Source organism: Lucilia cuprina, chromosome 6 (assembly GCF_022045245.1).
Source record: "Lucilia cuprina isolate Lc7/37 chromosome 6, ASM2204524v1, whole genome shotgun sequence".
Taxonomy (NCBI): Eukaryota; Metazoa; Arthropoda; class Insecta; order Diptera; family Calliphoridae; genus Lucilia; species Lucilia cuprina.
In genome coordinates this window covers 32,728,605-32,751,148 of record NC_060954.1, presented here as the reverse complement: position 1 = coordinate 32,751,148, position 22,544 = coordinate 32,728,605, and the positions used below count along the sequence as shown (strand labels likewise).

Sequence of the window (22,544 nt, the reverse complement as noted above, 5' to 3'; positions counted from 1 at the left end):
TTATTTTGCCACATCGGATCATTCGATGATATAACTATGAAATTTCAATTTAGATTTTTTAAACATTTTTATACGCACCATCAAAAAAGATGAGGGGTATATTGATTTTGTCATTCCATTTGTAACACATCGAAATATTGGTCTTAGACCCACAAAAGTATATATTCTGGATCCTCATTTAATTCTAAGACGATCTCACCTTGTATGTCCGTCCGTCTGTATGTCTGTTGAAAGCACGATAGAGTCCGAATGGAATGAGCTAGAGGGTTAAAATTTCACATAAATATTTCCTGTAGATAAGGTTTGTTTGGTATTGAAAATGGGCAATATCGGTCCACGTTTTCGGATAGCCCCCATATAAGTGGCTCCTTGTAAATCAGCTTCAACTGTCATAACTTGTTTAAAAATACGAATATGGCGATGAAATTCGACACAAGCATGTTTCTTTTTATTAAAAATAACTATGCAAAATTTTATGAGACTCGGTTCATAATTGACCCTACTATGACTTTAACGCTCATTACTGGCTTAAAAATACTAGTATATAAAAAAATTTTATGAGGATCGGTCCATGATTGACCCTACCCTACATATAAGGTCCCCTTCAGAAAATTACTACATCGCTCATTAATGGCTTAAAAATACGAGTGTAGCGATGACATTCGACACAAATAAATTTAATACGAACCAAATTCTGTCTACCAAATTTTATAAGGATCTACCCCCTATATAAGGTCCCTTCAGAAAATTACTTCAACGCTTACAAACGGCTTAAAAATACGAGATGATATTCGACATAAGTAAGGTTTGATGGTTGGTATATAAGATTCGGCATAGCCGAATATAACACATTTACTTGTTAAATATTTCATTGTCATCTGGTGTTATTTGATTTGCAAAATTGGAGATTCTAACTTTAATATAGTTTCTAAGATATACGATTTTTTCATAAGGGGGTGTCTTTGTTGATACTAATGTAATTTCATTCTTAAATAGAAGGTGGCATTTTTCCGTAATATTCATATGGATGCCAAAGTTTTTCGTATGAAAGGAACGTAGTTTTTGAGGTATAGAACATTCTTATTTTTGATGTGGGTGTGGTCTATGTCCACTTAAATTTTCTAAATAAAAAGTGGCCAGTAGTTCTTTTCAAGCATACAAGAAAATATGTCCAGCGATTAACCCGTATTTAGATTTCAAACAAACCTACAAAGAATCAAATAAGTAAAAAGGCGTTATGAAAGTTTTAGGGAATTATTTCATTTTTGCTTTTGTGGAGTTATTTCGAGGGAAGTTATTTCATGAAGCCAATCGATATCGATATCCTTTTACCGAAGTACAGTTACTTATAATAACTAGAAACGAGTTATCTGCATTATAAAATCCTACCTATAGTTATTGTCATGATGTTATCTTTGAGAGTTTAAAACTCACTTTTTTTGACACAGAACGTTTTAGTTTAACTCGACCCAGAAAATATTTAAATGGCTGTGTATATTAAATTTGATAATTTCTTATGTGACAAACAAAATGAAATTAATTTGTTTAAACTTTATTAAATCGTAATTAATTAGGAATAATCATAACTATTTAATGGAGTACATACACATTTAATGAAAACATATGAATTAGAATATTTTAATCTTAATTATATATTAATTAATAACATATTTTTTTTAAATTTCTCTTTTTATCTATTTTGTATATTTCTGCAAAATGCATTAAAATATTTCTAAATGTTCTACTCTTCGTACACTTGCATTCATTTAACACATTTGAATATTTTTTCACTCTCTTTTTATTCTCTTTTTTGCGCTTACTAACACATGTGATTAATTCGTATCAATTAAAAAATTAAATAATTAAATGAAAACACACACGCACACACATGTTAAATTGTGTACATATACTAGGTTATTGCTGGTTCCATAGTAGCACCAGGATTTTTGGGAGCCTTAAGACACAATAGTCCATCACATGGGTCGCGAGATTCAACCGGTGGTATTGGTGGTTACATGTCATCCCATCATCGTGGACATTCAACAATGTCACATCAAACTACATCGACATCATCATCAGCGCCACCACAACATGCCACAACATCTGGACAAATTTTGCAAAGATCAGAACTCTTTAACATTTTAAGTGGCAATATGACCAATAATGTAAACGAATCAAAGAATCCTAAAATATTAGTTTGAGTAAAATAAAAAAGAGAAAATGCAAATGATTTGATGTTGTAAAAGCATCTTGATAAAAAAATATTTCTTACTTTTGCTCCTTAATTAATGTCTTCTATTTCTTCCTGTGACTGTCCCTCTTCAGTTTTGTTGTACTAAATTGGTTAAATAACTGCGACTGTTTTTCTTTTTTAATTATAGATTTTTTCTTTGATTTGCCCCGCCAATTCTTGTAATTATTTGCCACCACTAACTTTTATAATATTTTTGCCTCTTTAATTTAAAGGAAATGGATATAAATATATACATATTTTTTTTTTTTTAATTTTAATGCATGAATATTAATAATACAACCATCTGTAAATAGATATAAATCTATGTGTATGTACTCTATTATTTATAAGTTTATAATTTAAGCTTTTATTTATAAACTCTATGAATTTCTATCTCTGAAAACTTAAAGTAATATACGATTGAACATTTGACAATTGTACGGTATTTTTAAATATTTATTAAATTAAAATAATTTGATAAAGGTTTTACTTTAAATAGAATTTTATTAAAAATTGTACTAAAACTAGTGCTATTTTTTAAACGCAATTTGGACCGGATTCATTTTACAAACTTTCTTTACTTTTTCAAAACTTCTTTAAGTCGTTTTACCTTTACGCTTTAAATCAAAAGTTCTCAGAAGGAAGGAGACCGCAAAGCTTTGTTTGGTCCTTTTTATGACGTTATTACAGTCCTAATACAACTTTATTTATAAAATGTTTTATATCATCTGAAAGTCCATCCAACTTTAAAATATCTTTAGATGGCATACGTCATTTTATAAATAATTGTTCAATTCACAATCATGTTGTCTATAGTATCTACTAAAGTGTAGTAACAGAGATTGTGAACAGATCTACAGCAGTAAGTCATAAGTTTATGTTCTCAATGAAAAAAAAAAACATTCAAAACAAACATAAGTACATAACAAAGTCAAAATATAAAAAATCATACTATATTAAATAAACATGCGAAATAAACCAAATTAATTTCTATTAATTTAAAATTATTTTATTTTCTTTATTCCACATTTAAAACTAATATATACACTATTAATAAAATTTTAGTTTTTTATTTTTTGTTTTGATAAACAGCTGTTTGCTGTAAATTCTGTGTTACCACTCTATCGTTTTTTATTCCAAAATCAATTAAATTTTTTATTTATATGCTTAAATAAACAATTGACAACACTAAACTTTTTTACAAATGTCAAAAAACATATGAAAAATGACCGTAGGAGTTGTATAGAGCTTTTGCGTAGAAAATGTCAACATTGTTATGACTATTGTAGCAGCTGCTGACATACTACTCATACAACGCTACAACATAAATTGTGAATTGAACAAATGTTGTATTGACGCTGTTAAAACTTCTCAAAACTTCTCAGGACAGGATATTACAAATCCCAGATGAGGTCAGTCCATAGAATTTGGTGAGAGAAAAGTTATAAACTTTGTCTGAATATGAGTCAAATCTTATCTTAAAACACGAATCACAAACAAAATAAATATAATTTAAAGTTTCTTAAATAACGATGTTCTCTTCTTTGGGAACATATGACGCCTGAAATTTCAAACTTATTACAAGTCAAGTCTAAATACAATTTATTTCCTGCACATCTAATTTAAAAATGTAAAATAAATTTTATAATAAGTTTTATTCTCTCCAGACTTTTATTTAAATACTTATGTACAAATATATGCATATAACAAAAAAATTCAATGTAATTGATTATTTTTTATACAAGGTTTTGTAAAACAAATGAAAAAAGTATTCTTATCAGTACAGGCTTTGGGGAAATGGTTACATTACAGTACTTACACTAGAGGTCAATTACCAATTACATATAATAGTTATTTGATTTTAGCAATTACAATTACCTTTTATTATTATAAATGTAACAATAACAATTGTATGTACTTAATTCTAACAAAAAATGCCAATTGCAATTAAAATTTGAATAAATTTAATAGTAATAGATAATGTTTGTTTCAAAAACAATAAAAATAAATATAATTCATCTACTACAAGTCTAACTAATTAAAAAAAAGTTTTGAAAAAATATTATTTAATTTGAACAATGTGTTTATTTACATCAAAGTTTACATCAAAGAATCACTCTAACATTAATAATAAAAGATTCCTTTGAAAATAAATAAAACTTTATGACAGATTTTAGAACATTTTGTAGTACTCAGTACTCCGAATTTCGAATTATGTCAGATCTAGCACTATTGTCATAGATGTAGAAAAAACATTGTTGTGGTAACCATGATTATTGTAATTATTTTAAAATACCTTATTATGATTAAATACCCTTAGAATATTTCATTATAATATTTTCCAATTTATCATAACTTTATTATACATGATAATGTTATGATCCAATGTGTGCAAAAATAGTGGTTACGTCTTCTTCTTTAAATATTTGATAGATGTGAACGTAGCTTTAAAATATTTAACACAATTTACAAAAACATAACTGCAATATTCATTCTAAACAAATTGAAATAGTTATGCATTAATGTCATAAACCAGATGAGAATTATTTGAACTCATTTGTAGTTCTAAGCAGATATACATATAATAACATAACATATAATGGTTATTTATAAATTTTATTGCTAATATTATTTATTTTTTGTAATAATAAATATGTTTCAGTGATTCCTACTCAAATTTATAATTGCCATGAACATGCAAATGTTTACAGTAATTAAAGTATTACTAAAATTGAATTGAAATAACAATTATATGTTATATTGTTACAGTGAATATATTATAGTTGCAGTAACTAATTTCTCATTTGTGAGAACTTATAATTTCTATATCGATGTCAGATAAAATTATTATTTGTCTTAAAATGTATTGGCAAGTTTTGTGAAGAAAATTGTAATTGGTGTTCCCCAAGTCTGGATAAATTACTTTATTTTCGATTTTAATAATAATATTTTCATTTGTTTTATAAAAGTCATACATTTTAATTTAATAAACAAAAATAATTCTATGTAATCGATATTAAGCTTATTTTAAGTTCTTAACTATTCTATGAGAAACCTGTAAAAAAAATAAATAAATTTAGATATCATTACTTAATGATACACTTAAACGAATAATAAAAAATTGATGTATAATAAAAATCAGCTAATTTTGCCTGTCAACTGAACCTCTATGTAATTGTTGTTGTATCCTCCTATATGTGTTTCATTTATATTTAAATGTATAAACAATATGAGTGTGTGTTTTAATAAAATTTATTTATTAATTTCTGTTGCATGTTTCTTTTCAGGTCACCTATCAACCGTACTTCATGTTGTATGGTGAAGTATTTGCAGATGATATTGATCCACCATGTGGTGAAAATCCAAGTCAGCCTGCATGTGTTACAGGTGCGTTAAATATTCATTTTAAAAATTTAAAAGCTTAGAACTTCAGAATGATTACTTTAATAGAGTCCTTAAGTATTGTCATTTATCAAAATTTTTTGTCCAATTGTTATGATTTTTTATTAGTTGTTGTACATTGAAAAGTAAGGTGTTAAACAGCTGCGTTTCACTTATTCGTTAGAATATTAACACAATATTTCAACATGGTGCTGACATTGAAAGCAAGTACTTACCACGCTTATAAATCTTTACTTATATGAGTACTTATAAATAAGATGTAAAAAGTAGCTTTGTTTTAAAAACAAAACAAGTATGAATGTATAGTCGGGCGAAGCGTACCATATGATACCCTACACCAGACAGTATGTTAAAAATGGGGATTATTTAAAAAAATAAAGCATTTGATTTATTTTCTAACTTTACTTCAGAATATTTTTGCTTTTTTTGGCAAAAAAGAGATTTTTTACTAGCTCAAAGGGGAGTTTGGGGAAAATGGCCCTATCCTTATAAATGTTGGTAGGGGAAGTTAAGTCTACTTCAAAGTTATTTGTGTAGAATTTAAAAGTGTTATTAGTGTTTGTAAGTGAATTTTGACTTTTAAGTCATTTTCTGAAAGGGAGTTTGTAGGGGGTTAGGGTCAAGCCCGATCATTACGAAAATCGGTAGTGTCATTTAAAATTCTATAAAACTAAGTTTTGTCGACTTTTATTGACATAATAGACAATTTAAATTAATTATAAGCCCAAAGGCCGTATTTGGGGGGTACGCTTGTATAGAAGCTAGTCGAAATAATGGACCGATTTTAACCAAGAAAAGCGTGTGTGCCAAATTTCATCCAATTATCTTGAAAATTGCGGCCTGTACCTTGCGCACAAGGTTTACATGGACAGCCAGACGGATAGACGGAGGGACATAGCTTAATCGACTCAGAAAATGATTCTAAGCTTTAAGGTGGGTATAAGACGAATATTTTTGTATGTAAAAAACAACAGCACAAACCCAATATATCCTCCTCACTAAAGTGGTGTAGGGTATAAAAATGTACTTTTTTGGATCTCAAAGTACTAAAATGTTTTTTGCTAAGAGTTTGTAATTTCTGAAATATATTTATATTTATACTTTTTAAATTAGAATGGGCATTATATGTTGATATTGCGAATCTTTGTTCGTCCCTCAATGTTAACATCTTGGATATAATTTGATGCTACACAATTTCTTGCCCAAGAAATGCATGGTATCTCATAGCTACGATACAAATATTACCACGAAATTGTACTTTGTAAAATTTTATATTTAAAAAACTCATGGCGCTGTTATAAAGTCTCGAAAAGGGACAAAATTGCGTTTTCCCAAAACTCAGGATATAATATCTTAGATTCCAGATGCGATGGAGAAAATATGAAGTAATATTCGAACTCAGCGCTGATTAATCTTATAGAAGCGTCTAACTTATTCTCAGGGTTTTGACTATATTAACATTTTGTCTGATAATATGAAGAGAATTCCAATACTGTATAACGTTAGTAGCTGTTTCCTACAAATTTTATATTCGATGGCCGATCCTGAAAAAATTGGTAGACAGGTTTTGATTCGTATGAAACTTACTTAAACCGAATTTCATCACTATACTTACATTTTTCGGCCGGTAAGGAGTGTTAAAGTTAAATTTAAATTCTGAAGGGGACCTTACATGGGGGGTAGAGTCAATTATGGACCTATCCACATAAAATTTGACAAAGACCTTTTGTCTAGCATGGAACTTATGTCTGTCGAATTGTATTGCTATATTCGTATTTTCAAGCCAGTAATGAACATTTAAGTAATTTTATGAAGGAAACCTTATATGGGGAGTAAGGTCAAATATGGATCGATCCTAAAAAGAAAATTGGTAGACAAGTTTTGATTCGTAAGAAACTTACTTATACCGAATTTAATCGCATTTTTGGGCCAGTAATGAGTGTTAAAGTCATTTGCTGATAGGGACCTTATATAGGGGGTAGGTCAATTATGAACCGATCAAAAAAAAATTGGTAGAAAGATTTTGGCTTATATAAAACTTCTTTATGTCGAATTTCATCGCTATACTCGTGCTGCTAAAGCAGTTACGCTCGTTAAAGTTGTTGTCTGGAGGACCACTTGTTTGGGGCTATTCAAAAAAGTGAACCGATATTGCCCATTTTCAATACCAAGAAAACATTAGCAATAGAGAATACTTATACTTATTTCGATGTGTTACAAACCCCATCTGTTTTGATGGTGGGAGTATCACGGTACTTTTGCATATCAAATAGTATCAAAAAAAGTACCATCGTACCAATTATGCCATCCCTGCTAGAGCGCAATTGTATAAAATGTGTAAATAGAACGGCAAAACTCTAAATCAAGTACATAGTTTTCTTATTATATGTAAGTCATTATAAGAGTACGTAAAAGTAATGCAGGCGGTAAGTAGTAGTCATTGAAAATAAAGTGGTAATGTAAGTAAAAGCCTAAGTCGAGTTTTGCTAAGATTTTATTCTAAGTAAAATACATTTGATTTGGTATTTAATTATTTTAATGATACAGTTTTGAATTCAAATAAGAAACGTCTCTTCCATCCTTGTTTATAATTAATCAGGATTTCAAATGATGGGTATTAATTAGGACTCTATTAAGTAAATAAGCATTATTTCTGTATGAATAACAGTTGCGCTACAAAGAAATTAATTTATATCTCTTATTTTTTCAGGACACTGGGTTACACCGATTACTATGTCAATGTATTTGTTGATAGCAAATATTTTATTAATTAATTTATTAATTGCGGTATTCAATAATATTTTCAATGAAGTCAATTCGGTTTCACATCAGGTAATAATGAATTATTAATTAAAAACGTTGTTGCATTAGTTAATCTCTAGTTTTGTCCTCCACGGATAAGGATAAACTACTGTAGATTCCTCATTGTTATACTTACTAGGCTCTGTATGAAAAGGCAAAAGTTTCATAGTATGTTTTCGACGAAAAAAATAATCGGTAGAGAATCTTGGTTCAAGCTTCTCAACATCTACCTCGTCTCAACATTTACCTTGTCTCAAGGTCCTCTGGGACCAAAGAAATATATATTTTAGGAATACAAAGTGATTAAGATTTAATAACCTGTTCTTATTGTTCAAGATATTTCCTATACTTCGAGTCAGAAGGTATTAATTATTCATATGAATAAATAATAAAGTCATTTACATGTTCCAACGCCACATATTCACTAAAAGCACCAAAAGGTCAAATCCCAGCACCACGACTTATTACCTTGCTGATTAATGAGTTGTACAATTTCTCTGACAACTACTAAATTTGAGACATAATGCACTATTCTGCAGAATCCAATAATTTTTGTTTACAGAGACTAATTGTTAATATTAAAAATCGATTAGTGAAAACACTTTTTGAGTAGACTTAGATGAGTCGGTCTATGTTTAAGTACATTTTAAAATTCACTATTTTCCTAAGATGAAAATAGCTTTAATAGCTTGTCAAGATATCTGAAAATATATTCATACACGATTATTTCTATTAGAAAGTTCTGCATTAGATTTAAAACCAAACGTTTTTTTCTAGTTGTTAAACGTTTAACTAAATATTAATATATTGTTGTATGTATTTAAATAATTTTAATCCAAATACTTTTATACAGGTATGGATGTTCCAACGTTTCACCGTAGTCATGGAATATCAACAGAAGCCCGTGCTGCCACCTCCGTTCATAGCGTTTTGTCATTTCTATTCGCTGCTAAAGTATTGTATACGCAAAGCCAAAGGTGAGAGAGGGATGAGAAAGTTAAATTTTATTCCCTGTGAGTTTTCATTTATAAGCTCGTAAATATATTTAACCAATAATGTTGTTCTATTTACTTTTACTTATTTATTTGTTCATTTACTTTTTACACAATTAAACAAATGTGTAACTTTACACAAACACATACAACAAATAATGCATATTAAAATGCTTATTTCTTAATTTTAAAATAATTTGAATTTTCTTGCTTAAATACTTTTTTGTTAAAAAAAAACACATTCACTCACTAAAAAACTGGACACACAAATTAATATAAAAACATTTCACGCACAAAATCTAAAATATCAAATTTGTATTTTTTATTTTATGCTTTTTTAAATTTGCCAACAATTTAACAACTAACATTTTTACTGACACCTTATTTTTTGATTATTTTTTATTTATATGATTAACACTGTCAATGTTTGTGTGTCAATTTGTTAATTTTAACCATTAATAACTTAAAAAAATACTTGCTTTCTAATTTTATCATTGGGGACGGTATTGTGGAATAATTAAATCATTTGTATGTAACAACATCGAAAAAAATATTTGTGTGTATTTGCGTATTTCTTGTATTGAATAATATTTATTCACATTCAATCGAATAAATGTACAGGATTGGAAGTTCAACGAGACAATGGCTTGAAGCTTTTCTTGGAGAAGGACGATCTCGAGCGTTTGTATGATTTTGAAGAGGAGTGTGTTGAAGGATTTTTCCACGAACAGGAGATTATTTTAAATCAATCGACAGAGGAGCGTGTTAAGAATACTACAGAACGTGTTGAGACGATGGCCCAGAAAATAGAAGATATAAATCAAAAGGAAAATTTACAAACTGCCACTGTACAGGTAAATATATACTTACAACTGTATCAGGGTTGTTTTTTAAAAAACTGTCCCTTTCTAATTTACTCGAAATTTTTGAAAAATTTATTTTTATTATTTGTTTTCTGAACCAGGGCACTTTGCTATTAAAAAATATTATTAAAAATTAAATTTAAAGTAATTGCAATTTAAGATTTACCAATTACAATTACTTTTAATTATAATTTAAGTTTTGTCAAAAAATTTAATTAGAAGTAAATATAATTGGTTATTGCTCAATTATATATTGCAAGTAATTGCCATAATGAACTACTTTGTGTAATCATTACTGCCAAGTCTGGAAGATATGAGAAAAATTCCAAAAGTCCCCCAAAATCTTTCATTATTATAAGTATTTCGTTAGGGACTTAAACAAGCTTTAAAACAAAACTTTACTATTTCATTTAGAATATCGAGTTTCGTTTGCGCAAAATGGAAGAATCATCCGAACAAATTTTAAACCACTTAGCAGTGATACATCGTTTTATGGCCATGCATACAATGGGTCAAGATGATTTCAATTCATCCAATATAAATATACCCGGAGAATTGCAACGCTTACGAACGGTATCCGTATCTGACAATGAAGCAGCAGGAGCTGGCAGTGGTGGCAGTGGTGGATTCGGGGGAGGTGGAGGTGGTGGTCTAGGAGGTGGCCTATCGAATAGTTTACAGGCATGTGTAAAGAATTTAATTTATTACAAGTATAATCCATAATTGAAGTTATTATCTTAAATATAGGTAACAAACCGTCGACGATTTAATCGTTCTTTAACAGAAGTCCGCCCAGATGCCTATATATTTGATGATGGAGCCCATTTTGAGGTGGTGCCCGTTCCAGAGGAATCAGATGAAGTTGTAAAATCACGTGAAGCACTTAACGAACAGGTGCGAAAAATATCTGTCCAATCTGAATCGGATTCTGATGTCTATGTCCCTCTGTCTCAACGGCCATCTACATGTGAGACTGTGAAACGAACACCGTATGTGACTGTACGCCAGGACACAGGCGCAAGTACGGAAAGTAAAGATACCTTAACACCGCTAGGAAATGATGACGATCAAACACTAGTAGGTGAAAATTCTGATGAAACGGGACCAGATATAACTTTTGAAGGTAAATAAATAATATTATGCATACACCTTTGCATTTAATTTATTATTTTTATTTTACAGCTGCCAGACATCGAGCTATGCGACAACGTACTGTTTCCTTGTGTCGCAGAAATTCTGAGACGTGTTCTATTGTTGGCGACATAAGTCGTTCTCATATAAGTCTGAATCAATTACATTTAACACGTCGTCAAATGAGTCTTACGCAATCAGAACCAGACAGTGATAAGGAAGCACAAACAGGTACAATAAAAAGTCCTCAATGTGTTGAACACCAATCTCCTTCCGGTCGTTTGGCATCAAGTATTCCAAGTCTATGGAGCATTCTCGAATAGAGTGATAATGAGATTTGGAATATTTGCGTGCTTCGTTGTGTTGTTGTGTCCGATATTGTTGCAGTAACAATTGTTGTTGTTATTATTTATTATCCCTATATAATATTTCTCTTCCTTTATTTTTTGTTGTTGTTTCTGTGAACTTTGTAATTTTTTGTAAATTTTTTTCTTAAACAAATCTTTGAAATTTTATCTTTTCCAAACAAATTCGTATCGTAAATTTGAACGTAAAAAAACCAAACAAACAAAATTATTTAAAATGTAATTTAGGAAAATCTGTACTACATGCAAAACCCTCAAGAAACATTCTCTTGAAATTGCATAGCGAATACACTTCCATCACTGATGAATTGGAGAGTGTTTGTCATATGATTGCCTCGCCTACAGTATCACTTCCAAGTCATAAAAGTAAGTATTTGATATTGTTATTGTTGTAAAATATTTTGCGTCATACTTTAATTTTTTTATTTAAATGTTATGAATTTTACAGTTCTAGTCTAGAGAAATATAGATAAATAAATGAAACAAAGCTTAGCTCCATCTTAAAATTGTACATAAAATACTAGAAGTTTATTTTTCGTGTAACCTATGAGTTCATTTGTTATTAAAATTTTTGAGAGACCCAGCTATAAAGTTCATGTACGCACCATATATGGATTCTATATGAAACACATATTTCAATATATTTATGTTTATTAGAATATTAAAAAAAAACGAAGCGGTACACACATTCTTTTTATAACAATAGAGTTTTAAGTTACCAAAATTTTCCAAATTCATAACGGTTTATATTTTATCGTCGTTAAATGTTCGTTTTTATGAATATACATTAAATTTGAAATCGCATATTTGCTATAGTATTTATTTGGTTCTAATAATTTTAATGTCTATATTTTGTTTAAAATATTGGCTAATTTCAAAAAATTTCAAACAAAGAAGTATGATTTAAAACATGACCCCCTCTGATTTCGATGACACATTCTTCGTCTAAATACGAATTTTAAATTTTTTCAAAATATCGAAATTCGTTATAATTGAGATTTTATCGAGGTTCTTATTATGTAGGACCTTTTGATTTCCTTACATTAAAGCTATAATAGTTTAAATAAAATACCGTTAAACTACAATTCTTAAAAAGTGTGAACTTTGAGCCATCATTAAAATCGGATAGGTAGTTGTCGAATATAATAAGTTTTGAAAATAATCTTAAAAAAAATACTTTTAAATTTCATATGCATGTGAAGAATGTGTGAACATTATTTCGTTCAATTCGAAGAGGGTCATATTCAAAATCCTTACTTTTGTAAAGAAATATTATGAAATTAAAAAAAAATTATTAAATATTTGTAGTCTTCTTTCAATGTGGGTATCAAATAAAAAAAAACATTCTAAATTATTCTACGATACTTTCTGCTTAATTTTTTTCCAGAATAAGTCGAAAAAAAATTCTTAATAAAAAATATTGAAAAAATCTCAATGTGTGTATCGAACTCAAGCCCTAATAATACTCAGTATTGATATACAAAAAGGAATTAAAAAAATTTTCAATGATATCAATCACAGCAGACAGTGTGCAATTTAGTAAAACATACAGAACAAACAATAATTTTATTCAAATACCTTACATTTTCATAATATTTGCTTCATAAATACAAATTTGTCTATTTTCATTAATGTATTTTCACATTTAAAGCATCATTGGATCGACCAAAAACGGAAATGTCGAAAGCCGAAAGAGCAGCTCTTTTAGAAAAGCAACATTTAAAAGAATGCGAAGAAAATGATTATCAAATGCTAGAGGGTCTATTTACGGCGCGTGCCTCAATTGATGATACTGACGACTCTTATGAGGTAAATAAGTTCAAAAGACGGCGGTAATTATGTATATTTTTAAACTAAAATTTGAATTTTTATATTGTACATACATTTGTAAATATGTATATAAAATGTTAAAACATGTTTGGAAATAAACTAAGAAGGGTAACTTTCGGGTCATAAAAATTTTCAGAAATAATATTTTAGACAAAATTTTTTTAATTATTACTTTCAATTTTATATAAATGTTTTGCATTAATGCTTGCATGACTAATATTATCAACATTTTTTATAAAGTTTTTGGTTTTAATCACTGGTTTGTTTTTTGTTCAGGCTGGTGCATCTGTTGACTTCGGTCATCGTCATCCTCTTAGACGAGAAACTGCTATCGAGTTGTCCCCGTCTAAACCACCAGCTGGTGGCGGTGTGGTTGGAGCTTGTGATAGCAGTGACACTAGCGGTCCAGCTACTGGTGCTTTTCAAGTAAAAAATGAACGTCCCTGGCAACGTAATGCCTCTATGGAACAACAACAAACATATCATTCACCCGTAGTACCACAACGTGCTACCAGTGAGTTTTTAAATCCACCGTATGAGAGCACCGGTCGCCTCTTTAAAAAGTCCAGTGAAAGTTTACAGAAGAATTCTAGTACCGACACTGACTATTCAGCGCATCCATATCGTTTTATTAAGCAAAGTTCAAATGATACCACCACATCGATGACCGGCTCGTATAATATCGATACACCATCTTTGACGGCTGAGCCATCTCTCGACGCAGTTGATATACAGTCACAATCACAATCCCAAATGTTAGGGACTACAGTGCTCGAGGGTGGTGTTAGTTTAAGTGGAGGTAGTAGTCTGAGCATCTCTGCACGTTATCAACCGTTGCGAACTTCGTCCGTTGGTGCTTGTGATCTTAAGCGCTCAACTGATGAAGGATCAGCTTCCTTAGATTTTGGAGCAACGAATATAATGACGCAGGTGCAACCGCCTCCACGAGCTATGCAATTGAAGAAACAGTTTAGCTTGGACCAAGGCAAGCAGCAACAGCCACCGCCGATACCACCAACCTCACGTTTATCAAGCACCGAAACACCCACCTCAACCACAGAATTTGCACCTTCATCGTCATCCTCGGCATCTGCTTCTGCATTAGCATCTGCATCAACCAAATTGCAAACACCTTCGAAACATGCAGCAACAATTGCTGCCGGTGCTGTATTGCCTTCAACGGTTCCTGCCAAATTGATTTCCTCTCTCAAACCACCACTTACCAGTAAATTCGGCATGAATATACTAAAAGAGAGTAGCTCGAGCACTGAAGAATCCAAGGATGGTGACCAGACCGGTGCGGCTTCTAGTGTTACTATACCGCAAATAAGCACAGATCTTGTCCAAGATGAAATTGCAAAACTATCATCTAACATTAAGAGCAGCACCGAATCAGAAAAGGATCCGCCCTACAATGAAACAATGTGCTGATTTTTATTGAAACTTGGAATGATTATTGCCATAACATCGTTATCAAAAGAAATTCCTCGTTCTCATCATGGTGTTCACTATACGCATTTTGATGAAGTCCAATGGAATAAAAATTAACCTTAAAGAAATTTATTTTTTTTTTTGATTGTAAATATTATTATAAATAATATATAGTGAAGGATATATTGATTTTGTAAAAATAGTATATAACAAAAAATAATGATGTGCATATACAATACATTTCGGTTGTTTAGAAACGCATAATGTCAAGACAAATTTCTCGCCCATACCCAGGCTTTCCCTAAATCCCACTCCCCCTGCCTGTGTCTGTAAAATGTTAAGGATATAAAAAACAAAGTCAAATTTAAATCTAAGCTAATTTAATTAATCGTATTAAATCAAATAGTAATTACAATAATATTTTTAAAATTAAAAACATTTAATTATAAATTTATTTATTTAGAACCCAAAATATTTGCAAAAAGACCATTTGTATACATAGAAATAGTTAATTAATTTATTAGAAATGTTTAAAATTATAAACGGCTGTATATGTATGTATGTGTCAGTGTGCTGTACAATATTTTTAATAACGTGTATTTGTGTTTTATTTTTTAAAATATTTATGTACTTAAATTGTATGTATACTTAAGAATTGCCATTTATTAAAAAAAATTTAAATAATTATCTATTATGTTTTTAGACAAATACAAACCAAACAATGAAAAAAACTACAGAAATAGAAAATGTTTAATTTACCGACGTCTAGTTAAATACATCTGTAACCCTTTTCCGAAAAAATTATATTTTACATTAACATCGTATTGTTCAGTAAATCATGGTGGAATATAAATATATTTTCGTTTATTAAAAGTATCCATAGTATTTTATTGTAAAGAAGTAATTCTAAAAAGATTTTTATATAAAAAGCTCAACAGTAAAAAATAATTTCCAAAAATAATTTTTAAGGAAATGGTTTTTCCGAATTCCGCTGTGAGAGATATTGTTCATGTTTCCGTATCTTAAATCAACTTAAAATCATTCGGTGGCGATTAAGCTATGTTCGTCTGTCCTTTGTTCGCCCTTGTAGTCAAAGTACAATTTTAAAGATAAAAAGTCGTATCACATACGAATTTTCAACATTTTATACTATAACTTGAGTCAAAAATATATGTGTAATTTAATGAAATTTGGTACGTGTAATAAATTTGACAAAAGGTCGAATCGTGTTGGTTTAAATCTTTCTGTTATTTCACCTAACCGGCGGTAAGCTTTTACCTTACAATTATGTTAAATATGAATTTATTTTTAAAAAGTTTGCAATCTTTAATAATCGCTACAAAATTGACCATATCCCCTATATGAAATCGCTTTTTGGATTTATACTTATAGGCCATAATTGACTTATAATAATTGGTATCGCTATGGAATTCGGCATTAATCAATTTTATATTAACATTAATTCATTAACTAAAATGCCAATGTAAAAATTATTGAGAAAACAAATCCTGCACTGTTATGAATATAGACTTATTTTCAAAATAAATCCCGGGATTTTTTCGGGATTAAAATATTCCGAAACCCCGCATTTTTCAAAATATATCCCGGGATTTGCTTCAAAAAAATGTTTTTATTTTCTCTTTTAAGCCATAATTTTCATAAATTTGCAAATTACGTCCTTATTTTCATTTTTTTATTTCGTTTTTAACACTTTAAAATGTTGGTAATAGACCCAAAAAGTATACACATTCTGTGTCTGTATGTTGATAGTGCGAGTTAGAAGACACATTCATTTGAGCTGCAAATTTGGACAAAAATGAGGCAAGAATTCATAATAGGACCTTCTCCGAAAAAAATTACTATCAATACATTACAATATTTTGATGGTGGATATTTCATTTGTGTACATTCGAATACAAGTTTTATTTATCAAGATTTTGCAATTTAAACTTTCTACAAATTCCACTTTTTTCAAAGAAAAAAATATTGAAGTTCGAATAAATGTATTAGGTTCTGTTATAATTATTAATACGTATGGAACCGTATGGGGTTTTACACCACATTAGTGGGAGGGTACATTGGGTTTGTGGTGACCCACAACAATATTGGTCCCATACCCACCATAAAGTATAGCAATCGGCTTAGAATCATTTTATAAAGCGATTTAGTCCGTCGGTCCATGTAAACCTTGTAATCATTTAATCCTAGCCGCTATAAAAAGTCCTCTTCAAAAATTTAATTTGATGTCCACAATTCTATTCAACAATAAATGGCTAAAGTATGTATATCTGATGCAAGGGATAATTCAAATTCAAATCTCCCGACTATAATTTCTTACTTTTTTATATAGAAAGTATGTATTTAATAAGTACCAAAGTTCCCTTTTGAAAGTTCTCATTAGCTCCATGCTCCACAAGCTTATTTTATGGTTCTAGGTTGAATATTAAGAACGAAAATCACATTATCATAGTATTATTAAATAAATATATTAAATTTTATGATTACCAGATAAATTTTTAAGAGTTTTAATTTTTGGGTGAAAAACAGAATAAAATTTTTAGATAATAATTATTTAAAAACGAACTTGCATTATTGCATGGTTTTAGGCTGTTTTTAACTATATAATTGTAATCCTAAAAGTTGATCTACATTTATTTTAATGGATCGTACAACTTAACAGTTTGAATTTGTTCTCCTCTATCGATTAGAAGTAAACAGAAATAATTGTGCTATTATTACTCTATTATGTATGAATATATAAATGTATTGACACAATAACTCCTTAAATGTATATAATGAATCCTTGTTACCTTAAGTACAAGATAAAATTTTATAAATTAAGTTATAAAATGTGTTGAATTAGTGAAAAGGCAAATTAACTGACAAAACCTGAAGAAAATATTACTTTATTTTTGTTGATATTTTTAATAAAGTAAATACTAGAATTTTAAATCGACATTTTTATTGAATTTGTGTTAAAGTGTTAAATAAATAAAAAAAGTTGCATTTAAAGAGCAAAGATTGAAAACAAAAATAGACCAATAAATATTTTAAAAATAATTTAATTGTTCGTTTTATTACGTTGGATTTTCGTATGTATAAAATATAAATTGATTATTAAATTTGTAACATTAACTACATTTTAAAACGTAACATTATAATAATATGTATGTGTATACAATGAACATATTTACTAATTCCTTATTAGCATTTTGTTTACTTAGAAAAAATAATAATTCATAAAACAAAATAGCACCTTAAATATGTACAACTCATCATAGACCTAACATTCGAAAGCAAATTAAAAAAAAACAATAAATTAAATGAAATATCTTTTATTCACAATTTAAATAAAATTTCAATCTATTTGAAGTTTAAAATCAAAATTTTTTTAGCAGAACCCGGTGTAAATGTGTACTTATAACAAAAATTTTTGTGTTCTTAGTATTTGATAAAAAACTAAACGAAGGTTTTTGTGAAAGAAGTGAAAATAATATTCTTGTTTATAAACCGTGCAAAAGTTATTTTCAAACATAAAAAAATCCACAGGAACTGTGGACCATTATTATTAACATTAGTACTAACTGTACTCAGTTTTTCATAATCAGTTTTTATGCTCCTGTAAAAGGACTTTAAAGTTTAAAAGACATCCAATTTCAAAAGATGAAATTCCAAATTTATATTAAAAAGTTGGTATTAATATTAATTTCAAATGAAGCTGAATTGCTCTGCTTCGAAATAATATAATATATTTCAAATCACCAAGATCACCAACAAAGAATTGGAAATCTTAAAGAAAATTTGTCACAAAAAAGTAGTTAAAAGTTTTTGAGTCGAAAATGAAACCTTTTTAAATTTAATTTCTTTTTCGATTTTTCTCTAAGTAAGACAGGTAAACAATATATATAGAATGTACAGATTCCCAGCTTTCATTTGATACCAATAGTTTGTAGTCCTTTAAACTCGAAATCCTTTTATAAGGACATAAAAATCGTATCAATCAATTTTTACATGATTATCAACTTTTCCATGTGTGAATGCTTTTTTCAAAATTGTTACAGTATATGAAGAAAATTATTGTTAAAAGCAATAATAACATCTAGTTTCCTTTTATTCGAATAACCGAATAATTTCAAATTATTCGATTATTAACCGGCTAACGTAATACCTATAATAATTATTTGTCGAATAAACCGAATAAAACAAAAACCCGAATAATTGAATACCCTAGTACTTACCCAAGGGGACTGTTACTACATTTTCGTTCCTCAAAATGAACTTTTTATACCCACGAACAAAATAGATGGTCCTTTCCAAAAAATTACTTTAACATCATAATCATTTTTGGACATACTTAGAAAATGTATTTAAAACGCAAATACCTATCCACGATAGTATTGAAACAGTGATTAACAATGACGATGAAGAAATACCTTTACTAACAAATTCCGAAGTGAAAAAACCGGTTACTAAATGCAAAGCACTTGCAATATTAACCAAAATCTTCAATGCTATAATAAATCTAAAATATATGCCAAGTCTTTGAAAAGTGGCTGAGATAATAATGATTCCAAAACCAGGAAAACCACTCACAGATGCCAGCTCATATAGGCCAATATCACTATTACCGGTGATAGGAAAACTGTTTGAAAAACTATTCTGTGAAAGGCTGAAAAGTATAATTACAAATAGAAATATTATACCAAATCATCAATTTGGATTTCGTGAAAAACTAATGGCTAAGTCCATAATAAGCTAATTGTCTATAAACAAATTCTAAAGCCAGTATGGAGCTATGGCATCCAGATATGGGGATGAGCTAAAAAATGTTATAAAAATTATACAAAGATTTCAAAACAAAATCCTAAGGACCATCCTGAATGCCCCATGGTACGTTAGAAACTCTGATATCCATAGAGATCTCAACATGAGCACAGTAACAGAGAAAACAAGTAAGAGTTCTATATTCGGCTGTGCCGAATCTTATATACCCTTCACCATGATGTGTTTAAAGCCTTTTGTACCTTTTGAAGAACGAAAAAGTACCAAAAAGTCCCCATCTATGGGTCCTCAGTTAATCCGGGCCATACAAACTTAATTACATGTTCCTAGGTTCAATATTGTAGAAATTGTAAAAAGTACCTTTTGAAGAACGAAAAAGTACCAAGAAGTCCCCTTTTACTGGTTCTCACTTAATCCGGGATATACGAACTTAATAACATGTTTCTAGGTTCAATATTATAGAAATTTCAAAAAGTACCTTTTGAAGAATGAAAAAGTACCAAAAAGTACCCTTTCATGGGTCCTCACTTAATCCTGGCCATACATACTTAATTACATGTTTCTAGGTTTAATATCGTAGAAATTGCAAAAAGTACCTTTTGAAAAACGAAAAAGTACCAAAAAGTCCCCTTTTATGGGTCCTTACTTAATCCGGGCCATACATACATAATTACATGTTTCTAGGTTTAATATCGTAGAAATTGCAAAAGTACCTTTTGAAAAACAAAAAGTACCAAAAAGTCCCCTTGTATGGGTCCTCACTTAATCCGGGCCATACATACTTAATTACATGTTTCTAGGTTCAATATTGTAGAAATTGCAAAAAGTACCTTTTGAAGAACGAAAAAGTACCAAAAAGTCCCCTTTTATGGGTCCTCACTTAATCCGGGTCATACATACTTAATTACATGTTTCTAGGTTCAATATTGTAGAAATTGCAAAAAGTACCTTTTGAACAACGAAAAAATACCAAAAAGTCCCCTTTTATGGGTCCTCACTTAATCCGGGCCATACATACTTAATTACATGTTTCTAGGTTCAATATTGTAGAAATTGCAAAAAGTACCTTTTGAAAAACGAAAAAGTACCAAAAACTCCACTTGTTTGGGTCCTCACTTAATCCGGGCCATGCATACGTAATTTCATGTTTCTAGGTTCAATATTATAGAAATTTCAAAAAATACCTTTTGAAGAACGAAAAAGTACCAGAAAGTCCCCTTTTATAGGTTCTCACTTAATCCAGGCTCTACATACTTAATTTCATATTTCTAGCCAATAACAAAACATTAGTGCCGCTCTCGCTCTGCTACTCTTGCTCTGCTGCTCTTGCTCTGCTTTGCTTTTATAAACAAATTACAATAACAAATTTTACCGTATTGTTATGTATTTTGTTTTTGTTTTTTGCAGTTTCTGTCTGAGCATGAATAAAAAATCTAAATTTTATATGAAATTTTCAGAGGTTGTCTCGGTTTTTTGCTCATATCTCCGTTATTTATGGACCGATTTTGCTGATTTTAAATAGCGTTCTTGCCGGTCGTATGTCTGATAGAATTATGGAAGATTCGGATCTCGCAGATATCTGGGGTCTTCTAAAAACTGATTTCAACAAACATACAGACAGACAGACGGACAGACAGACAGACAGACAGACGGACATGGCTTAATCATCTCCGCTACCTATAAGGATCCAGAATATATATACTTTATAGGGTTGGAAAATTATATTATAGAAATTACAAACGGAATGACAAACTTATATATACCCTTCTCACGAAGGTGAAGGGTATAATTATTATGAAAGCAGAACAACATAGGCGTAAACTTATACTCCACCCAAATGAAGAAATATTAAGAACCACAAAAGTAGTAAGACGACTAAACAGATGCCAACCTCATGACCTCATCAGGCGTTTCAACCAGCATAATGTTTTATAAAATATTTGAATTGCTGTTAATACTAAATTATATGCTTAAATAATTAGCCTCAAACTGCTAGTTAGTCTATTTTGACTAGTCGCAGTATTTTAAGAAAAATTGTATATATCAATTTATACCGTTTTAAATAAAAAAAAATCATTAGGTAGAAATATATTTACCTAATTTTATGAAGATCGCTTTAACGCTGGGTACTGGCTAAAACACAAAACTCTCTACTGAGTTTTAAGAGAATCGGTCCATAATTGACCTTCCTACCATATAAGGCCACCTTCAGAAAACTTTTTACCGCTCATTAGTGTCTATAGGCAAGAATTCCATTTTGTTTTTAACACACCTTAAAGGTTTAATAAGAAGCGACACTGTCGAATATATGTAGAAATCTTATTTGTTGTATTTAATTCTTTTATATAAACAAGAAAAACATATTCTACCGACTTCCAAAGTAAAACGACTAAAACGTTCTGCCGATTTAGATGGAAATAGTGTTTATAAACGGGTTAATCGAAAACCCGGTTTGTATTGCATATTTCGCTTTTTTGAAAATATTGATTTTCATTTAACCGGGTTATACGGTTTTTATATCTCGGTTTACTGATTCAAAAAATTTTAATTTTAAGTACAACATTTTTTTCGTGTTTATAAAAACAGTCCGAAGATTTTTAAACAAAAGGTATGCTAATGTTAAAAATATTTTATGTACATATATGAAATAAATATTTACAATATCAGGAAATAGATAAAAAGTTATTACTTAAACCAATAAAAATTTGTAAGA

At 29.5% G+C, this 22,544-nt stretch overlaps 1 protein-coding gene and 1 long non-coding RNA gene across 20 annotated transcripts in view; one reads left to right on the top strand and one right to left on the bottom strand.

Annotated features, from left to right (window-relative positions):
• Positions 1 to 15,925, top strand: part of LOC111675331 (transient receptor potential cation channel trpm) — a 178,842-nt gene extending 162,917 nt beyond the window's left edge. For 17 of the 18 annotated variants that reach the window (XM_046955460.1, XM_046955458.1, XM_046955462.1 and 14 more), the window contains 10 exons: positions 5,521 to 5,620; positions 8,346 to 8,467; positions 9,291 to 9,414; positions 10,051 to 10,283; positions 10,707 to 10,973; positions 11,040 to 11,415; positions 11,475 to 11,654; positions 12,017 to 12,154; positions 13,440 to 13,597; positions 13,895 to 15,925. In XM_046955460.1, coding sequence (XP_046811416.1) covers positions 5,521 to 5,620; positions 8,346 to 8,467; positions 9,291 to 9,414; positions 10,051 to 10,283; positions 10,707 to 10,973; positions 11,040 to 11,415; positions 11,475 to 11,654; positions 12,017 to 12,154; positions 13,440 to 13,597; positions 13,895 to 15,049 — 2,853 coding nt within the window. In that variant the 3' untranslated portion in view covers positions 15,050 to 15,925. Of the gene's footprint in view, positions 1 to 5,520; positions 5,621 to 8,345; positions 8,468 to 9,290; positions 9,451 to 10,050; positions 10,284 to 10,706; positions 10,974 to 11,039; positions 11,416 to 11,474; positions 11,655 to 12,016; positions 12,155 to 13,439; positions 13,598 to 13,894 lie in introns of those variants that run through there. The other variant, XM_046955467.1, reaches the window with a different exon arrangement.
• LOC124420960 lies at positions 2,043 to 3,241 on the bottom strand. 2 transcript variants are annotated; one of them, XR_006941460.1, is made up of 3 exons: positions 3,186 to 3,241; positions 2,273 to 2,453; positions 2,043 to 2,184 (listed from the first exon to the last, which is right to left on the bottom strand). It is a non-coding gene; the product is annotated as an uncharacterized LOC124420960 (long non-coding RNA). The 2 variants fall into 2 exon arrangements; XR_006941459.1 differs by having other exon boundaries at positions 2,273 to 2,537; positions 3,186 to 3,204.
• Positions 15,926 to 22,544: the final 6,619 nt, after the last annotated feature.